At 43.7% G+C, this 22,475-nt stretch overlaps 1 protein-coding gene across 1 annotated transcript; it reads left to right on the top strand.

Annotated features, from left to right (window-relative positions):
- Positions 1-6,309: 6,309 nt before the first annotated feature.
- Positions 6,310-13,770, top strand: SLC25A19 (solute carrier family 25 member 19). The gene is made up of 8 exons (XM_040435680.1): positions 6,310-6,526; positions 6,621-6,762; positions 8,408-8,554; positions 8,657-8,827; positions 9,571-9,754; positions 10,502-10,632; positions 12,986-13,193; positions 13,241-13,770. The coding sequence occupies exons 2-7, from the start codon at positions 6,634-6,636 to the stop codon at positions 13,184-13,186; spliced, it is 963 nt and encodes a 320-aa protein (XP_040291614.1). The 5' UTR covers positions 6,310-6,526; positions 6,621-6,633; the 3' UTR covers positions 13,187-13,193; positions 13,241-13,770.
- Positions 13,771-22,475: the final 8,705 nt, after the last annotated feature.

Raw genomic sequence — 22,475 nt, 5'->3', positions numbered from 1 at the left:
GTTCCGCAAAAACATAGGACATGTTCTATTTTTTTGCGGAACGGAAGTACGGGACGAAACCCCACGGAATGGGTCCACATGCGTGATGCAGAATGCCCACGGAACGGCACCCGTGTATTGCGGGTCCGCAATATGGCCACGGAGCGCACACGTTCGTGTGCAATAATCCTAAGGTCTCTTGCACACGAACGTGTGCGCCCTGTGGCCGTGCTGCGGCCCACAAATTGCGGGCCGCAATGCACGAACACCAACCGTGGGGCAGCCACAGCGGATCGCTGACCCATTCACTTTAAGTGGTCCGCGTTTCGCAAAAAAATAGGACGAAACCCCACGGAAGCACTCAAATGAATGGATCCGCAGCCGTGATGCGGAATGCCCACGGAACGGCGCCCGTGTATTGTGGATCCACAAATGCGGTCCACAATATGGCCACGGAGCGCACACGTTCGTGTGCAATAAGCCTTAGGCCTCTTGCACACGAACATGTGCGCCTCGTGGCCGTGCTGCGTAAGTGCTTCCGTAGGGTTCCGTTTCGCACCATTCCGCATCTCCGGACCCATTGAAGTGAATGGGTCGGCAACCGTGATGCGGAATGCACATGGAACGGTGCCTGTGTATTGCGGATCCGCAAATGCGGTCCACAATACGGCCATGGAGCGCACACGTTCGTGTGCAATAAGCCTAAGGCCTCTTTCACACAACCGTTTTTTTTCCCGTTTATGGGCTGTTTTTTTTGCGTTCCTTATACGGTCCGTATACGGAACCATTTATTTCAATGTTTCCGCAAAAAAACTGAATGTACTCCGTATGCATTCCGTTTCCGTATTTCCGTTTCCGTTCCATTCATAGATAGAACATGTCCTATTATTGCCCGCAAATCACGTTCCGTGGCTCCCTTCAAGTCAATGGGTCCGCAAAAAAAGGAACACATACGTAAATGCATCCGTATGTCTTCCGTATCCGTTCCGTTTTTGCCGAACCATCTATTGAAACCGTTATGCCCAGCCCAATTTTTTTCTATGTAATTACTGTATACTGTATATGCCATACGGAAAAACGGAACGGAAGCACAACAGGAGCCAAAAAATGGATCCGTGAAAAACGGACCGCAAAAGACTGAAAAAGCCATACGGTCGTGTTAAAGAGGCCTAATAGGGATGTTAAATTAAATTTGCATCAAAATGGAGAGAAGTATTCCCGCAGCGATACCTTTATTGGGGAACCAGAAAAAAATGATGATTTCAATAAAATATACACTAAAAACCGCTGCCTACAAAATAAAAAAAAAATGAAATCAATGGGAAACTGTTCACGGCGGAGGAATACGCAGCGGAAAACTGCTCATTTACAGGGCGGATTTGAGCCGTCTGAATATACTCTGAAAAAAGCTGAATTTCACCTGAGTTAGGCCTCATGCACACGACAGTATTTTTTTGCGGTCAACAAAAAGCTGTTCCGTTGTTCCGTGATCCGTTTCCGTTTTTGTTTCCGTGTGTCTTCCTTGATTTTTGGAGGATCACCAGACATGAAAAGTGAAAAAAATATCTAAGTCAAGTTTGCCTTGCAAATGATAGGAAAAAAAACGGACTCGGACGCGGATGACAATCTTGTGTGCCTCCGTGTTTTTTCACGGACCCATTGACTTGAATGGGTCCGCGAACCGTTGTCCGTGAAAAAAATAGGACAGGTCATATTTTTTGACGGACTGGAAACACGGATCACGGACGCGGATGACAAACGGTGCATTATCCGAGTTTTCAACGGACCCATTGAAAGTCAATGGGTCCGCAGAAAATCACGGAACAACGGACACGGAACACAACAACGGTCGTGTGCATGAGGTCGGGTTCGCACTTGCGTCAGGGTATTCCGTTATAGGTTAAGTTTATAACGGAATTCCTGGACGGAATGCAAAACAGAAGCCTTTAGAGTCAGGACGAAAAACAAAGTCGACAGGACTTTGCTTTCGGTCCTGGATAGCGGAAACCAGACGTATCCGTTATGCTTGCCCATAGACTTCTACTTTCACATCTGCGCTTTCCTTTCCGCTATTGAGATCCGTCATAGGATCCCAATAGCGCGGGAAAACGCCTTATTCATTCCTGGTCAATGGGGACAAAACTGAACTGATGGGAACAGAGTTTCACCAGAATGTATTGCGTTCTCATGACGCACATAAAAGCGCTGCACCAGCGTTTTTGTGTGTGTCCTGGGAAGCAGAGCAAGACGGATCCGTCATGACTAATTGTAACATTAGCAATTTTAATTCTGCTATTGAGATCCGTCATCACTACTTTCACATTAGCCTTTTTAATTCCGCTATAGAGATCCGTCATAGGATCTCAATGGCGGAAGAAAACGCTTCCGTTTTGTCCCCATTCGTTGTCAATGGGGACAAAACAAAACAGAGTGCACCAGAACGCATTCCGTTCCGTTTGGTTGCGCTCCCATTGCTGCAAGCAGCGTTTTTCTGTCCGCGATGTGGTGCGGAGCAAGACGGATCCGTCCTGGCACACAATGTAAGTAAATGGGGACGGATCCGTTTTCTCTGACACAATAGAAAACAGATCCGTCCTCCATTGACTTTCAATGGTGTTCAAGACGGATCCGTCATGGCTATAGAAGACATCATACAACCGGATCCGTTCATGACAGATTCATGCGGTTGTATTATTGTAACAGAAGCGTTTTTGCAGATCCATGACGAATCCGCAAAAACGTTAATGTGAAAGTAGCCTAAAAAAAACGGACCTCAGACGGAAATGGCTCAAATGGATGACAACTGATGCAACAGTATCCGTTTTTTTTAATGGATCTTGTAAAAAAAAAACTGATCCCATGGCAATCCTACGCATAACTGATGCAACAGGAGCCGTTTTTTTTCTCTCTCTCTAAAGCATCAGAAGAACGGAAAGCCATACAACCGGATCCGTTCGTAACGGATGCAGGCGGCTGTATTATCATGACGGAAGCATTGACCCAGTAAAAATGCTGGTGTGAGTTCACATCACGGTTATGGATTCCGTTATTGTTTTCCGTTCATGCCCTGAGGCATTCCGTTTTGATCCTTCATAATACAAGTCTATGGGCAGCATAACGGATCCGTCCTGGTTTCCATTTATGCAGGAGTCCAGTCCTTCATAACGGAAACCAGGCATTATAAAAGTCTATGGGCAAGTATAATGGATCCATCCGCCTGGTTTCAGTTATGCAGAACGGAAAAAAAAAGTCCTGTTGACAGACAGATCCGTTATGATTCCCATAGACTTCTATTATGACGGATCAAAACGGAATGCCTCTAAGGCCTCTTGCACACGACCATACGCCCTCCGAGATATACGGTCCGTGAGCGGGCCATGGGTCCCGGAGCGGCATTGATCGTGCGCACGGGAGCGCACAGCATCATAGATTACAATAATGCTGTGGACGTCGGGCCGCCCGCGGGGCTATTGTCCCGCACTGATAAAATCATGCTCCCGTGCGCACGATCACTGCCGCTCCGGAACATATGGACCGTATATCTCGGAGGGCATATTAAGGCCTCTTGCACACAAACGTTTTTCTTTTTCGGTTTACATTCCGTTTTTTGCGTTCCGTATACGGAACCATTCAGCACCATTCATTTCAATGGATCCGCAAAAAAAACAAAACGGAAGGTACTCCGTATGCCTTCCGTTTACGTTCCGTTGAAAGATAGAACGTGTCCTATTATTGTCCGCATAACGGATCAGGCCTCTTGGACACGACCGTATGGCTTTTTCAGTATTTTGCGGTCCACAAAAAAAAAACGGATCCGCAAAAATACAGATGACGTCCGTGTGCATTCCTGATACAACAGTACTACCCTTGTCCGTAATGCGGACAATAAGGGTCCATTCACATGTCCGTAGTGTATTGCGGATCTGCAATACACCTGGCCGGCACCCCCATAGAACTGCCTATTTTTATCCGCTATTGCGGACAAGAATAGGGCATGTTCTATTTTTTTCGGGAGCCGCGGACCGGAAATGCGGATAGCACACTGTCTTCCGGCCCCATAGAGAATGAATGGGTCCGGGTCCGTTCCGCAACTTTGCAGAACGGATCCGGACCCATTCTACGGACGTGTGAATGGACCCTAATTGGACATGTTCTATCTTTGAACAGAAATACGGAAACGGAAGGCATACGGAGTACCTTCAGTTGTTTTTTTTGCAGATCCATTGAAATGAATGGTTCCGTTATATCCATAACGGTGATGTGCACTCACACACCGCCCTGCACATTCTGCACAGCCACCTAGCTCCTGGTGACAGCACAGCCTAGAGCCCGCCCCTCTCACACACGTGACTGATCACATGACCATGATGTCCTCAAAGCTGCTCGCAGGACAAAGCATCTACCGAGCGCTCATTGGTGGATGAAGGAGGCCTGGCCCAGCAGTCACCTCCCATTGGTTAGACTGGAGGGCGTGTCCTGCAGGCAGAGGCTGTAGAGGAAGTGTGCAGGAGGAGAAGGTGAGTGTGTAGGAGGCTGCGTATAGGGCGGTGGTGTGCTGCTGGCTGCAGCCAGGGTATATGCCAGAATGTCACCATTACTGTACATTACTAGCACTGAGCATGGTCCTAGATGTAATGCACGCTGCAGCTGCTGCAGAACCTTTTTAATGAGAGACCATTCACTGTCAGTATATGAGTAAGGTTTCCTGTGGTGCATGTATGTGCTGTGTACGGTTCTAGTTGCAGTACCATCCTCTTTTACCAGCGTGCACACGTTGCGGTTTTCTTGTGGTGCTGCTCCGGAAGCTGCATTTCTAAGAATACTCGCTAGTACTGCGACCATTTACCAGCCATTGTTACAGCGCCCTGCCACTGTCTCGTTCTGTGTATACAGGCTTTCTGAACAGGCAAGTAGTGAGTTCCGGACACGCGCTCCGTCATGTTGGTGCTTTTCTTCGCATCAGCCCCTATACAAAAATTCACGGGGGGGGGGGGAAACCCATAAAGACCGCTCACTATTTCTTTTCCATACTGCATGCTGTTCTTATGGTGGTTTATTTTCAGCAGGTTTTTTTTCCTATAGTGAAAAATTTAAAAATAGCAAAAGCTTCAAGAGACCAAAAAAAAAAAAAATGCTCATGCGTTCCACATTCTATATTTCCTATATACCTCCTCCTAATATCCGGAGCTAACATTTTTATCAAAACCAAAAAATAAGCACCAAAACTGCGGGTGTAAAAAAAAAAAAAAAAAAAAAAAAAAAAAAAATGCCCGATAGTGACTGCTGCTACCACCTCTGCACCCCCTATACTCCCCTGCTGATACTCTAGGCAAGTGATGGCTAACCTCCGGCTCTCCAGCTGTGGTAAAACTACAACTCCCAAGATGTACACTTGCAGAACTCCATAGAAATGAATGGAGCATGCTGGGAGTCGTAGTTTCACCACAGTTGGAGAGCCGGAGGTTAGCCATCAATGTCAGATAGGTGCAGGTCCCACCCTAGGGATCCTCGCCTATCTCCAGACTGGAACCTGCAGCTAAGGGCGGGTTCACATCATCGTTACGAATTCCTTTATTGCTTTCTGTTATAACGGAAAATAACGGAATTGTGAGACGGAATTCCAAACCGTCTGGTTTCCGTTATGCAGGACGGAAAAGAAAGTCCCGTCAACAAGACTTTATTTTCTGTTCTGGATAACAGAAAGCAGACGGATCCGTTCTGCTTGCCCATAGACCTCTCAAAATGGAAAGCCTCTAAAGGTTTCCGTTTTGAATTCCATCTTACAATTCCGTTATTTTCCGTAATAACGGAATTCTTAACCCTGATGTGAACTCACCACTACTCTTCATTCACTGCTTTGTGACTTCTTAAAATAGATGCGCGCGCTGGCTCAGGTATTTTCGGATGTCCCCTAGCACTGAATGTACAGGAGGCTGCGCATGCGCGGTGTGCACTCCCTTCACTTTCTGTGCCCTCTTCTGGAAATGGGAGCGGATCCCAGAGGTGAGACCCAGACCTAATCTGACATTTATGGCATATCCTATCGAGATGGGACATTCCCTTTTCAACGCCTTTCGGACCGCCCTTTTTTTTTTTGTTTCTTTTTTTTTATTGCTTTACATGAACTTCGAACAAAAAAATTTAATCTCTGTTTGTAATAGGCTTCCTGCAGCGATCTAGCATGCTGCAGGAAGCCGTCCTGTGATAAATCTGTCTGCGAGTTTGTGGGCGGTCTCCAGGCCCTCTCTGCTGAAAGGACTTCTAAGATCATTTATGCGCCAATCACAGTTCAGCTTGGATTTGGGCATACATCAGCTGGAGTTTGATGAAGCAGTGCTCAAGCACGGACCCCGCCGCTCCCTTTAGAGGTGATGGGGCTGATGGTGGCAGTACAATGCTTGGCTGGTTCTGTTGGCCCCATAGACACTGAATGGAGTGGACCACAAGATCTCAGGTCTCCCACCAGTCTCTACCTCCTCTTAATAAAAAGGAAATGGTCACTCGGCCAATCACAGTAAAGCGTTGGAATAGGACTGATAGGGGATCCGTGAGTATGGCGCCTTTTATTTTTTGAGCCTTTTGCAAAAAAACGTTTTACTTTTCTTGCGACATCTCACTTTTTGCATATGCTTCACCTCCAGGTCTCCTTGAAGAATGGTGGGATATGACCCTGGCTCAGAGGGTCTTCTTTCTACGACTGAAGTGGCGGCCGCAGGTTCTCTTTCTGGACTGTTCACAAGGGCGGCCATAAGCCCCCTGGATGTCATTAAAATTCGCTTCCAGGTATGTTCCTCTTTTCAATTGCACATCATTATCTCCAGATGTGGCAATACGACAATAGATTTCACCTTCCAAAATTAAAGGGGTTGTCCAGGATTAGACAAAGTGGTCTGCTTTCTATCCAGGAGCAGGACCACGCTTGTCCAATGTAGTGCATGAGGATAAGCTGCAGTAGCACCTATAGCCTGTGGTCAAGGGTGGCGCTCTTTCTAGTTCATAAATTTAGAACAGCATGTACTATAAACGTACATACTTATTTTGTGAGTGTAGTGAGTGCTGCGGCCTCTTCAAATAGCTGATCGGTGGGGGTGCTGGAAGTCGGACCCTCACCGATCTAACATTGAAGGCCTATTCTGGGGATAGGTCATCAATATCAGAAAACTTATCTACCCCTGTAATAAAAATTAAGCTCCAAAATATACAAACCCCAAAATAAGTATTACTTTAAAAAAGTTTAATAGTTCCAGAAGGTTGAGATGAAAAATAAGAATATTTTCTGTGGCCAGTAATGAGACCCTTTACCGGATTTCAAAACCGGAAAAGAATAACGCTAGTGTGAAAGTACCTTTAGCATAACGAACCCCCTTTAAAAATTCAAACCCTCCCTCCTTCCCACATTTACATATAAAAGGAACATAATTGGTATTGCAGTGTCCAGAAAAGTCAGAACGATTAAAATCTAAAAGTAGTGGTCGAATCGATGAATTTTGGTCACCTCGCAAAAAGTCATAGGGCACCAATAAACACTACAGCTCGCCCACACAGAAAACAAGCCCTTATACAGCTCTGTAGATGAAGATGTTTGAGTGGAGGAAAAAAATTGCCCTGGTTCTTAGCTTTTAAAGGGGTTTCCGGGATTATAAAAAAACCAAAACCTTACTGCCCTCTTATAAAAACACTGTCACACCTGTCTATGGTTTCTAACTGGTTTTGCATCTCGACTGCAGTAACGTAAATGAGGCTTAGCTGTCATACCAGACAGAACCTGCGGACAGGAGTGGCGCTGTGTTTGAAAGAAAAGCTGCCATGTTTCTCTAAAGCTGCGCATCCCCTTTAATATGGGGTTGATATTTAAAACAAATGTTCTTTTTAGGGCTCCATTTGTCCAGTACATGTATTATAAGCATGACCGCTAGAGATGAGCAAAGTTCATGTTATGAAATTCGTTGACGCTTCGTTTGGCGGTAAAAGCAGAATTGCGTTATGGATTCCGTTACCACGGACCATGACGCAATTCTATGACGGAATGCATAATTCCGTCATAATAGAAGTCCATGGGCTGCAAAACTGATCCGTCCTGTGGCCGTTATGCAGGGGAGTCCTCTCCTGCATAACGGAAACGGGGACTGATCCATTTTGCAGCCCATAGACTTCTATTATGACGGAATGCCTCTGAAGGCATTCCGTTATGCATTCCGTCATAGAATTGCGTTATGGTTTATGGTCCGTGGTAACTGAATCCATAACGCAATTCTGCTTTTACCGCCAAACGAAGCGTCAACGAATTTCATAACATGAAATTCGCTCATCTCTGACAGCCACAAAAAAAATTAAAAATGGCGAACTGAACTGTAACTTCGGATTCACTAATAAATGAGCGACTTTGTTGACCCCCTGAATGTGCTTGTTTCCTCCTCCTTTATTTCAGCTTCAAATTGAAGATCTGAGAGGCCGGGGCAAGTACAGGGGCATTCTCCATGCTGTCAGGGTGATCCTGAAGGAGGAAGGCTTACCTGGATTCTGGAAGGGACATGTCCCGGCTCAGCTCTTGTCTGTGTGTTACGGGGCCGTACAGGCGAGTGTTGTGGTCACGCCCCCCCCCCATAAATCGCATCGGGCAATGCCCTCCTGGTCATGTAGGATAATATCGGATATCTCTTGTCTTTTCTCCCCGCAGTTTGCAACCTTTGAGGTGTTAACTAAAACAATTCACACTTCCACCTCTCTTGATGCCCGTGCTCCAGTAGTGCACTTTTTTTGTGGCGGGCTGGCCGCCTGCTCAGCGACCCTGACCGTCCAGCCTTTGGACACCCTGAGGACACGTTTTGCAGCCCAAGGAGAGCCCAAGGTATGAATCTCATTAGTAGAATCACTTTACCCTTTTCTATTTTTCTGGGAGTATTTTTATTTTTGAAAAACAAAATGCATTCCGGAAACTGTCAACAAGCAGGTTAGGCTTTTGTTATTGTGCTAAGTATTGCACGAGTCTCTAGTACATTGTACACTGTTCTGAAGAGGTTCTGGCTTAGCCGGCTCATTCCTATAATTACCCGCTGCAGTCCAGTTCCTCGACACGTGGCTGCCAGAGCAGTCTGATGGCTTACCAACATCCAAATCGGGCTCCACCGAAACGCTCTGTTGTGTTAATTTTGACTATAGAATGGCTGCTGCAGTCCATGGGAGCCACTGCAGCTTTCTGGCAGTTTTATGGCATCATAGGCATTGCCCATAATGACATCATCACCCCTTGTGATATCATCACATACATTCTTGCCATATAGGGCACGTTACTGACGACCTCCAGATAATGTCGGCTCCGATGACATCACCCTGTGGAGTCTTATGGAGGGCACACCACGTGGCTGTCTGCCTTCTGTGGGTGCTGTTGCTCAATTTATAGGACCCCAGAACCCTTTGTGACATCACTGCACAACAGGTCATACTGTCACTCGTACCACCTATTATGACATCATCATCCCTGTGATGTCATCATGCTCTAGCAGCCCGTGTCCCTGACAACCTTGTGTGTTATAGCCATCTTATAATTACAGGCGAGAATATGGTTGAAGCGGAGTTCTGTCTGTTCCACAGGTGTATAGGACCTTGCGCTATGCCGTCGTCACTATGTACAGGACAGAAGGAGTATTCACCTTCTACCGTGGCCTCTTTCCCACCTTGCTGGCTGTTTTCCCGTATGCCGGTCTTCAGTTCTCCTCCTACAATTTATTACAGAGAATCTGGAATTGGCTGCTACTTAGCAACCGGGATAAAAGAGGTAAATAAAAGTGAAACGTGATTTTAATTAAGTGTAATATCCAGATCACTGGTCGGATAGATGATTAACTATTGGGAATCTGCAGATTTAAAGTGAAGCTCCACCTGAAGACCTTCCTTAAAGTGAACCTCCTTATTAATCTTGAGAAGATCTGTATATGTATAAATCCTCCTAGCATCGGCCATGAACTGGATAAAAAAAATTCTTAGGCAGAGGGCATCAGGAGTTTGTAGAAGAAGGGATGAGCTACAAGCCATAATTAAAGGGAACGTTTAGTTTAAAGGGGTTCTCCGACTCTCTTTAACTGATGACCTATGCTCCTGTGAGCGCCATGCCATCTCTCAGCTTTCCATGCATAGTATAGCGCAATGCTTGGGGCTTTGCTGCCCCTAGGCCATGTGACCGATGAATGTGATGTCACCGGCCTTGACTAAGCTACTAGAAGGCTGCAGCTGATCGGCGGGGGTCCCGGGTATCGGACCCCCACCGATCAGATACTGATGACCTCTCCAGTGTCAAAAACAAAACTTTAATCATAGAGCTGTAATGAAGCCACATTTATGCAAATCCTGACCCCATCATATCACTATGAGGCTGTACTACGGACGCTAAAATGTGGCCCCATTTACAGACATCAGAGTAAGGCCTTAAAGGGGTTTTCCAACTTGCATTTTAAGCTAAGAATAAAATTAATCTCATTATAAAAATTATTTCATGGTTTGTTTGTTTTTTTGTTTTCCCTTGAAGACAAGCTAAAGAGCCTCCTGTGCGGCAGCGGAGCCGGAGTGATCAGTAAAACCGTTACGTATCCACTTGATCTCTTCAAGAAAAGACTTCAGGTCGGAGGTTTTGAGCAGGCGAGAGCGGCCTTTGGGGAGGTAAGTAATGACTAATGTCCGCAGGTTGTGGTGGTCAGTATTATACAAGGCCAGGCTCCCGGGTACATAGGGCTTCTTGTGGAACTGACTGTAATTTTATAAAAATCCCAAGGACATAATGCAGCTATGAACTAGCCCAACCTGCGGCCCTTCAGGTGTTGCAAAACTACAACTCTCAGCATGCCTGGACAGCCTACAGCAGGGCATGGTGGGAGTTGTAGTTTTACAACAGCTGGAGGGCCGCAGGTTGAGCATCCCTGAACTTGATCATTTTTGGGCATCCTGTAGTTGGTCTGAACTGTTATAGGGCCAGTTCAAACTGAGTTTTTTTGGTGCTGATTTTGGCACTTTTCCGCCTCAAAACAGCCTCCTATTCATTTCAATGGGAAGCAGGACTTGCTTCTTTTTTTTTTGTGGAAAAAAAGAAGCAGCGTGCCATATCTTGGGGCAGAATCCATGCTGAATTTTCCATTTAAATAAATGGAAAGTGACAAAAAAAAACGCTCAGTAAGTGTCTGTGGATTGATGCCAAAAACCACAAGCTGAAAGTGCAGTTTTGTATACCCAATGGTTAAAAAAAAACGCAAACGCATTTCAAAATCCGTCTTGTGAACATGCCCTTATGCTTGGTGCAAGGTTAGAGAGGATGGAGCATGACAAGGGTTCAAAAATACTAAAAAGGAGAGAATCTGTGTCAGGCTTCGGACACACATGCAGGTTTTTTTTTTAGCCAAAGCCAGAAGTGGATCCAACAGGAAGAAGTACAAGTCTTTCCTTTATTATTTATTTTTTATTTTTTATGCACTTATATAGCGCTACTATATTCTGCAACGCTTTACAGACATTAGCATCCAACTGTCCCCAATGGGTCTCACAATCTAAGTTCCCTATCAGTATGTCTTTGTAGTGTGGGAGGAAACCAGAGGAAACCCACGCAAACACGGGGAGAACATACAAACTCCATGCAGATTTTGTCCTTGGTCGGATTCGAACCTAGGGCCCCAGCGATGCAAGGCACCAGTGCTAATCACTGAGCCTCCGTGCTGCCCGTATTATGATCCCAAATCATCTAAAATCCACTTCTGGCTCAAAAACTGCATGTGTGATTTCAGCCTTAAAGGGTAACTATCTTTTCAGTTTTGTTCCATAAAGTTTGTAATATACTTTATTACAGAAAAAGGCCCTTTTCTTCATTATCATACTTTTTCTCCTCCTCCATGTATCACTTCCTCTAAGTTGCAACCAAAAAGAGACCAAACCAATAACCCCACAAAAAAGGAGGAAGACACACATATAAAATATATGTAGCTTTATTAATACATGAGATAATTATACAGTAACATAAGGCACCTGGTCATGGAAGGAAAGGACTGCCCGTGTATCGGAGCAACGGTTCCCCACCCTCACATGTACCGTACTGACAGGGGAACAAACCAGAACATCCAAAGTGTTATACCACACAATGGTAGATCATATAAAATTAACCAGAGTAACATATAGCAAAAATGCATGTTCTAAGTTGATATCATATAAGCTGCCACCCGTGCTGTGTCTGACAGCCCAAAAAATTAAAGAGGGGCCAGCCTGCAAATGATAAAAAGAAGGCTAAGTCATAAGTATAAAGTGTAAACTGGGAGAGGACACGGCAGAGGTAGCATATCAACAATATAACAACCACATGAAAATACTATAGATAAAAATAGGAATGCACTAATTACCCATAACTTGTGGAAGCACCGGATGTCTGGACAGGACTATACCTCAACGCGCGTTTTGCCAGGAAAGGGCTTCGTCACTTACTCTAAGTTCACTGGGAAAAAGACAACTTGAGAAAGGCAGAGAGGTTGGTGGATTATCCTCTCACTGAGAGATCAGGTTACAGCTGCTGCTGATATTAGTCTGTGGAGAGGGGAAGGGGAGAATGGAGCAATTACAAAGAGAGACATGCACACAGACACCTCTGCTGCTGGCTCTAGTACATTTTCTATCACGCCCCAGTGCTGGATTCACAGCTACACTGCTAAGCACCGCTGTATAATGTCCTCCATGCTGCTGCTATTTCTGATGGTGTGCTACAGAAACACAAGGAGCAGGATCTCCCGTTCTCTGTGTGTGCAGTGTACGGGAGACATCATAGCAGCTAGTCTCCACTAGCTACAGGTATGTTTCAAGACCCTGCACTATGCATAACACAATATCACCCCCCCCCCCTCCAAATTAACTATTTAATCACTTTGCATTATTTACACTGATCTGTGCGGCAGCATGTTCTCGTCTCAATTCACATCCAGAGCGGCGTTTTAGATATACTGATCTCATTGTACCTTTTTCTGTTTTGCGCCTGTTCCTACAGGTCAGGACCTACCAAGGGCTTGTGGACTGTGCTTGCCGTATCCAGAAAGAAGAAGGTCTTAGAGGCTTTTATAAGGGACTGTCTCCAAGTTTGTTGAAAGCTGCTGTCTCAACCGGACTCACCTTCTTCAGCTACGAGATGTTCTGCAGTATGTTCAGGAGCATGAAAAAGACAAAAGATAATCTAAAAAGGCCAATCTAGGGGATAAGTAAGCCTTAAAAATGGCAGTCATGACAGCCGCAGTCTTATCTCTCTCCCCCACCACACACTCACTCCGCCATGTACCTCATGTGCTGTTATTTTTTATTTTATCCATGGACAACCAGATGCACCTCATTCAGGTAACTCCGTTGAGAGGAAAAGTTTGTACAAAGCAGGTCTTGATTCTAGTCTTTTACTAAAAGGAGGAAAGAAAACCATTGTGTTATGTATGTACATTATGACATTATTATTAGGTATACTATAGTATATAACATAGTTTTATATTTATGTGTGGTCTTCAGTACTATTTCAGGTATTTATTACAGTGGGTGCCAATTCTCTGCCCTAACAATAAGGCTTGGGCAACATTGTGCGACATGAATTGCCTCGACATCACATCTAATGATTGTCAGTGTAGTCACGTTAGGGCACTCCCAAAAATCCAAACCTAAGGAATGTTTGGATGCCAGCAGTGGCTCGATAGTTAAAGTGGTTTTCCACAAATAAGATATTGATGTCCTGTCCTAAGGATAGGTCATCAATGTCAGATTGGTGGGGGGCTGACACCTGGTACCACCACTGATCAGCTGCCGGTGCTGGAAGCTATGGAGTGGATGGAGCCAGAAGCGCAAAGTTATGTCCACCGTGTAGTGGCCATGCCGACGTACTGCGGCTCAGCTGCCACGCAGTTCAATGGGAGCTGAGCTGTAGTACCCCTTACGGTACACTGTAAACCAGACCTTCTGCTTCCGGCTCCATCCACAGTATAGTTTCCAACCCCCAGCGGCTGATCAGTGGTGGTGCCTGGTGTCGGACCCACACCGATCTGACATTGATGACATATCCATAGGATAGGCCATCAATACCTAGGTCCTGGAAACGTCCTTTAAAATCATTGAGTAGTGCTGCAAAGAGTCACAGTGTGGCCCAGGCCTCCTTTCCCGATTATAGGTGCAGGACCCGCACCTAAAAGACAACCATTGCCTATTTCTGGAGTACACAATAGGATCGGACAGGAGTTCAAAGGTGGATGTGAAGTTGCAGGTAAAAAATCAAACTTGGGCCTCATGCACATGACCGTAGTTTTGGTCCGCATCTGAGCCGCAGTTTTTTGCAGAATGGATGCAAACCCTTTCATTTTTACGGGTCCGCAAAAGATGTGGATAGAACACCATGCGGTGTCCATATCTGTATATCCATTATGCGCCCCCACAAAAAAAAACAGAACATGTCCTATTCTTGTCCATATTGCGGACAAGAATAGGCATTTCTAAAAGATTGCAAAATGCGGAATGCACAGCACATAGCTGGTATCCGTGTTTTGCGGACCACAAAAACTAATGCGGTAGTGAGCAGAAGGAAAACTGTGCAGACGGTCCCATTCATTGGACTGAGGACTGCAGAAATCCATGCGCAATCTGCCAAGTGTGAATTCACCCTAAGTGCTCATGCATGCAGCAGAGACTGTAAGGCTCCTTAGGAAGAAGCTGCAACCTACTGTGGGTTCCTTCCAGGCCATGATGTAAAACTGCTGCATGGCCACCTGTCTGTCATGTTATGGACTGTATTATCTGGACCTCCCTCATACACTACAACTAGCACATGGGTATATCCTAGGTATTAGTATATAGACCGTGTTGGGGTATATTCACATTCGTGTTGTGTGACAGGCCTCCTTCCTTTGAATGTGGTTTGCTGCCAAAGTAATCCCATTCAGATGAATAGACCTGACGCCCACATACACCTTGATGTGGTCTTTGACACTTGGACTGTATATATCCAGAATTTAAATCTAACCTGTGCCCCATTGAAAAATAAAAACACTCAGCAGCCTTGACCAGGAACGGGGCAGCGCCATGGGACTGCAAACAGGTGAGTGTGTGTTTTTTTTTATGGGGCACAAGTTAGGAGGAGCGCTGGGGTTGTACAGCCAGTCCTCGAACACAACCTTGCATAAAGTACTGTATATCCTGGATAATATCTTGCTTTTACATATATAGGTCAATTTGCACCGATTAGTTATTTTTCTAAAGGAAAATTATTTATCTTTGTAGCTTTTCGCTGTTTTTATTTATCGCCATTAAATGGAAGGATTTTACCTAAGGAGGTTTCTCTGTGTGTGTCTGTGTGCCTTAGGTCGCCTGTACACGTTGCGACAAGCCGTGGTAAAAGCATGTGGATTACTGCCTGTACGTGCAACTTGAAAGGTCATCTATTTTCTACTCCTGGCAAAACCCCTTTAACGTAGCATTTACCTTTAATATCTAAATGGTCTTGACCAGTGTCTGACTGCGGTTCCTTGGGGCCCACCAGAGGAAATTATTCTCGGGGGCCCGACCTCTATAACATCAATAAAGTCTAATAGGTTTTGAATCGAAGAAATAGACCCTAGTGGAAAGTGATAAACTAAAATACTAAACTGGAGCACGGCCCACTAACTACCAATTAGTGATTAAAACATACAAAGCTAAGAAGAAAAATGGCTAGCGCACAGTTAATTTGCATATACTTTACTGATTTAAAATGCAAAATGGTTGTGCACACCTCATATGGAGTATATATACAGAAGCTTCCTTTAGTATAGTAATAACAGATGTTTTATTTGTACATATAAATATATAGGGATGTATACAAAACTATATAGTGTAATAAAAATTAATTGTGTAAAATCACTAATATCCAAGATGTTGAACAGTAGGGGTCTTGGTATATGGTGACTGTGGTGTGATGGAGACCTTGATGTGGTTCGGTCCCTGTAGTGAATATCTCAAATAAAAATAGCAATAATGCGACTAGATCGAAAATAATAATAATCTGTGCCAGAAAGCTATAACTAATATATCACAGTTTCAGTGCAAACATTAGTCCACCTATAGTGCAGGTAATCTATCAGGTGCAGGAGTGTAGAAAAAACATCCACGATGGGACCTCCTAGATTTAAAGTGCAGGATAAAAAAGGATATATGAATTAGGCCCCTTTCACATGGGCGAGTATTCCGCGCGGATGCGATGCGTGAGTTGAACGCATTGCACCCGCACTGAATCCGGACCCATTCATTTCTATGGGGCTGTGCACACGAGCGGTGATTTTCACGCATCACTTGTGCATTGCGTGAAAATCGCAGCATGCTCCTCTTTGTGCGTTTTTCACGTAACGCAGGCCCCATAGAAATGAATGGGGTTGCGTGAAAAAGTGACGATCGGGATGGAGACCCGATCATTATTATTTTCCCTTATAACATGGTTATAAGGGAAAATAATAGCATTCTGAATACAGAATGCATAGTAAAATAGCGCTGGAGGGGTTAAAAAAATAAATAAAAAATAATTAAACTCACCTTAATCCACTTTCTCGCGCAGCCCGGCTTCTCTTCTGTCTTCTTTTTTGCTGTGTGCAGGAAAAAGACCGGTGGTGATGTCACTCCGGTCATCACATGGTCCGTCACGTGATCTTTTACCATGGTGATGGATCATGTCACCGGAGTGACGTCACCACAGGTCCTTTTCCTGCAAACAGCAAAGAAGGAGACAGAAGCCGGGCTGCGCGAGTAAGTGGATTAAGGTGAGTTTAATTATTATTATTTTTTAACCCCTCCAGCGCTATTTTACTATGCATTCTGTATTCAGAATGCTATTATTTTCCCTTTATAACCATGTTATAAGGGAAAATAATACAATCTACAGAACACCAATCCCAAGCCCGAACTTCTGTGAAGAAGTTCGGGTTTGGGTACCAAACATGCAGATTTTTCTCACGCGAGTGCAAAACGCATTACAATGGAAAAATCGCGCATGTTCCCGCAACGGACCCGCACCTTTTCCCGCAACGCCCGTGTGAAAGAGGCCTTAGGGTAAAAAAACATTCAGTTGATGCACGATAAAATCGCAATATACAGTAAAACCGCAATATAGTAAAACTGCAATGCGTTAAAGTGCAAGAGTTGTATTTTATCCAGCAAATAGTTTGTCTTTAGTAAGGTCACAATGTCTATTGAAGTTTGGAAAGGAGTGTAAGTACTCCCAAATGTGTTACCATGTGTCGTTTCTCCAGATGGAATAACATGTAACAATATATAGATGTGTCGGATTTCTCCAGATGAAATATCATATAGATATATATATGAGAACGCGGGTTCCGTCATGCAGTCTTACGATTTCAATCCATAGACCGGCTTGTTATGTACAGTACAGACCAAAAGTTTGGACACACCTTCTCATTCAAAGAGTTTTCTTTATTTTCATGACTATGAAGGCATCAAAACTATGAATTAACACATGTGGAATTATATACATAACAAACAAGTATGAAACAACTGAAAATATGTCATATTCTAGGTTCTTCAAAGTAGCCACCTTTTGCTTTGATTACTGCTTTGCACACTCTTGGCATTCTCTTGATGAGCTTCCAGAGGTAGTCCCCTGAAATGGTCTTCCAACAGTCTTGAAGGAGTTCCCAGAGATACTTGGCACTTGTTGGCCCTTTTGCCTTCACTCTGCGGTCCAACTCACCCCAAACCATCTCGATTGGGTTCAGGTCCGGTGACTGTGGAGGCCAGGTCATCTGGCGCAGCACCCCATCACTCTCCTTCATGGTCAAATAGCCCTTACTTTCAAAGTTTTCCCAATTTTTTCGTCTGACTGACTGACCTTCATTTCTTAAAGTAATGATGGCCACTCGTTTTTCTTTACTTAGCTGCTTTTTTCTTGCCATAATACAAATTCTAACAGTCTATTCAGTAGGACTATCAGCTGTGTATCCACCTGACTTCTCCTCAACGCCACTGATGGTCCCAACCCCATTTATAAGGCAAGAAATCCCACTTATTAAACCTGACAGGGCACACCTGTGAAGTGAAAACCATTCCAGGGGACTACTTCTTGAAGCTCATCAAGAGAATGCCAAGAGTGTGCAAAGCAGCAATCAAAGCAAAAGGTGGCTACTTTGAAGAACCTAGAATATGACATATTTTCAGTTGTTTCACACTTGTTAGTTATGTATATAATTCCACATGTGTTAATTCATAGTTTTGATGCCTTCAGTGTGAATCTACAATTTTCATAGTCATGAAAATAAAGAAAACTCTTTGAATGAGAAGGTGTGTCCAAACTTTTGGTCTGTACTGTATATCTAGATGATATTTCATCTGGAGAAACCCGACACATGGTAACACATTTTGGAGTACTTACACTCCTTTCCAAACTTCAATAGACATTGTGACCTTACTAAAGACAAACTATTTGCTGGATAAAATACAACTCTTGCACACTACAGTGCAGTTTTACTATTGCTGTTTTGCTGTATGAACTATAACTCTTGCACTTTAACGCATTGCGGTTTTACTATATTGCAGCTTTACTACATTGCGGTTTTACTGTATATTGCGATTTTATTGTGCATCAACTGAATGTTTTTTTACCCTAATTCTTATATCCTTTTTTATCCTGCACTTTAAATCTAGGAGGTCCCATCGTGGATGTTTTTTCTACACTCCTGCACCTGATAGATTACCTGCACTATAGGTGGACTAATGTTTGCACTGAAACTGTGATATATTAGTTATAGCTTTTTGGCACAGATTATTATTATTATTTTCGATCTAGTCGCATTATTGCTATTTTTATTTGAGATATTCACTACAGGGACCGAACCACATCAAGGTCTCCATCACACCACGGTCACCATGTACTAAGACCCCTACTGTTCAACATCTTGGATATTAGTGATTTTACACAATTAATTTTTATTTTTATTACACTATATAGTTTTTTATACATCCCTATATATTTATATGTACAAATAAAACATCTGTTATTACTATAGTAAAGGAAGCTTCTGTATATACAGGGAGTGCAGAATTATTAGGCAAATGAGTATTTTGACCACATCATCCTCTTTATGCATGTTGTCTTACTCCAAGCTGTATAGGCTCGAAAGCCTACTACCAATTAAGCATATTAGGTGATGTGCATCTCTGTAATGAGAAGGGGTGTGGTCTAATGACATCAACACCCTATATTAGGTGTGCATAATTATTAGGCAACTTCCTTTCCTTTAGCAAAATGGGTCAAAAGAAGGACTTGACAGGCTCAGAAAAGTCAAAAATAGTGAGATATCTTGCAGAGGGATGCAGCACTCTTAAAATTGCAAAGCTTCTGAAGCGTGATCATCGAACAATCAAGCGTTTCATTCAAAATAGTCAACAGGGTCGCAAGAAGCGTGTGGAAAAACCAAGGCGCAAAATAACTGCCCATGAACTGAGAAAAGTCAAGCGTGCAGCTGCCAAGATGCCACTTGCCACCAGTTTGGCCATATTTCAGAGCTGCAACATCACTGGAGTGCCCAAAAGCACAAGGTGTGCAACACTCAGAGACATGGCCAAGGTAAGAAAGGCTGAAAGACGACCACCACTGAACAAGACACACAAGCTGAAACGTCAAGACTGGGCCAAGAAATATCTCAAGACTGATTTTTCTAAGGTTTTATGGACTGATGAAATGAGAGTGAGTCTTGATTGGCCAGATGGATGGGACCGTGGCTGGATTGGTAAAGGGCAGAGAGCTCCAGTCCGACTCAGACGCCAGCAAGGTGGAGGTGGAGTACTGGTTTGGGCTGGTATCATCAAAGATGAGCTTGTGGGGCCTTTTCAGGTTGAGGATGGAGTCAAGCTCAACTCCCAGTCCTACTGCCAGTTTCTGGAAGACACCTTCTTCAAGCAGTGGTACAGGAAGAAGTCTGCATCCTTCAAGAAAAACATGATTTTCATGCAGGACAATGCTCCATCACACGCGTCCAAGTACTCCACAGCGTGGCTGGCAAGAAAGGGTATAAAAGAAGAAAATCTAATGACATGGCCTCCTTGTTTACCTGATCTGAACCCATTGAGAACCTGTGGTCCATCATCAAATGGGAGATTTACAAGGAGGGAAAACAGTACACCTCTCTGAACAGTGTCTGGGAGGCTGTGGTTGCTGCTGCACGCAATGTTGATGGTGAACAGATCAAAACACTGACCGAATCCATGGATGGCAGGCTTTTGAGTGTCCTTGCAAAGAAAGGTGGCTATATTGGTCACTGATTTGTTTTTGTTTTGTTTTTGAATGTCAAAAATGTATATTTGTGAATGTTGAGATGTTATATTGGTTTCACTGGTAAAAATAAATAATTGAAATGGGTATATATTTGTTTTTTGTTAAGTTGCCTAATAATTATGCACAGTAATAGTCACCTGCACACACAGATATCCCCCTAAAATAGCTAAAACTAAAAACTACTTCCAAAAATATTCAGCTTTGATATTAATGAGTTTTTTGGGTTCATTGAGAACATGGTTGTTGTTCAATAATAAAATTAATCCTCAAAAATACAACTTGCCTAATAATTCTGCACTCCCTGTATACTCCATATGAGGCGTGCACAACCATTTTGCATTTTTTTATCCACTTTCTACTTTATAGACTGGGTGTGTTTATACTGGTTGGAGCACCCACTCCATATACAACAATTAGGTGAGCCATCACAACCTAACCTATTTCACTTTACTGATGTGATACACTAAATAGTCTTAATAATACTGAAATACAAATAGGAATGAAAAAATATGATCACGGTCCCTTTAAATTTTAAAATGCGGAGCGCTCCCATAAAAGTTTATACATACTGAAAATACGGCTTGGTTATGCTTATAATTGGTTGTATTGGTGTACACACTGCACAGTTAATTATGCCTTATTTCAAGTGAAAAGTAGCATCCAGCAATGTCCATATAGTGATATTCTATATACTAGCGCTCCTGCGCTTAACCTGGAACTTGTAGTACTACGGGAGATGCACTCCAATGCAGGCTGGTTTGAAAAATCACCAATTCATTAGTCTACTGTTCCTGGTGGATTTAATAGATTTGTACTTATCCTTGTGGTGATTGGGGAGGTCATTATTCACAAATCCTGCTGTGTTGTGGTCCTCCCTTCACCTCACAGTCAGCCGTCCGCTCTGCTGTATGCCGCGCATGCGTTGTAAGAGTAGCGGGACGCCAGTGCCAACTCGGATAGTGTTGTATCATCAGACATCTTCAGATATTGATCTACACCATCAATGTTCAGCAAGCCGTTCTACCAGACGCGTTTCGGAACAGACATTCCTTCCTCAGTGGTAACAAATAATGTATATTGTAGGGACCTATCGCTCAATATTTAAGCGCATTAGAGTTCATGATAAAATCTGGACCGATTCATATTTGGCAATTTTGTTCCTATCGACTGGGAGAGGATACACATTGTGCGTTATTACACTCCAACACCTATTCCACTTTTATGCATCTAAACAGGAAGCATACTGTATATCCGCTACAATAAAATTAAATCTATCTAGAAAAATAGAAAATGTACAAAAACAATAAAAATGATGAAAAAAAGTAGAAAAATAAAATAAGGCAAGTCAATCTGCAACAGAATGGCAGAAGAGAGGGGTAGTTGAAAGTGATTGGCTCCAAGGGATTTTCCTCCTGGACATCAGGGGCCCACTATGGCTTCAGAGACTGGGCCCATGAGAGAATCCTCTGGTGGACCAGTCTGACCCTGGTCTTGGCATATTTTTATTCTACAAGTCTTATTTCTCGCAACATTACTCAACTTATGAGACGGAGAAAAAAAAATGTATATGATTTTACAGTTTAGGGCTTATGCATGTGGCCGATCAGTGAGCCATGGGTGCTCTGTGAGCTGCCATTGGGGCCCCTATACGCCACTGACTGAATAAAGTTTCTGAAAAATGCTTCATTTTTTAACTTTGATTTTAAAAAAAATTAAAAATTTCCATCAAGTTACACTGAGGACAAAATGTGAAAACTGGAGGCCAGACGATAAAAAAAATGTCACACATGCTCAAGTTTTTTTTTGTTTTGTTTTTTTATTTCAGCTGTACTGTTATAACATTGTCTATGGCTACTGGGGACATGCAGGGAAAAGATACATGCACACGACCGTATGTGTTTTGCGGTCCACAAATTGCGGATCCGCAAAAAAAACGGATGACGGTCCGTATGGCATCCGTTTTTTTTTTTGCGGATCCATTGTAATAATGCCTATCCTTGTCCGCAAACTAGAAAAAAATAGGACATGAACTATTTTTTTTTGCAGAGCAACGGAACGGACATACTGATGCGGACAGCACACGGTGTTCTGTCCGCGTTTTTTGCGGACCCATTGAAATGAATGGGTCCGCATCCTATCCGCAAAAAAAACGGATCAGACACGGAAACAAAATACGGTCGTGTGCATGAGGCCCTCTATT

The sequence above is a fragment of the Bufo bufo genome, chromosome 6 (genome assembly GCF_905171765.1).
Source record: "Bufo bufo chromosome 6, aBufBuf1.1, whole genome shotgun sequence".
Taxonomy (NCBI): domain Eukaryota; kingdom Metazoa; phylum Chordata; class Amphibia; order Anura; family Bufonidae; genus Bufo; species Bufo bufo.
This window is presented reverse-complemented; position numbering and strand designations above follow the sequence as displayed.

Bases quoted from the DNA above. Each gene is read 5' to 3' on its own strand.
- SLC25A19 (XM_040435680.1), top strand. From the start codon at position 6,634: ATGGTGGGATATGACCCTGGCTCAGAGGGTCTTCTTTCTACGACTGAA. The intron at 8,828-9,570 runs GTATGAATCTCA...TCTGTTCCACAG, and splicing joins CAGCCCAAGGAGAGCCCAAG to GTGTATAGGACCTTGCGCTA. The intron at 9,755-10,501 runs GTAAATAAAAGT...TTTCCCTTGAAG, and splicing joins TAGCAACCGGGATAAAAGAG to ACAAGCTAAAGAGCCTCCTG.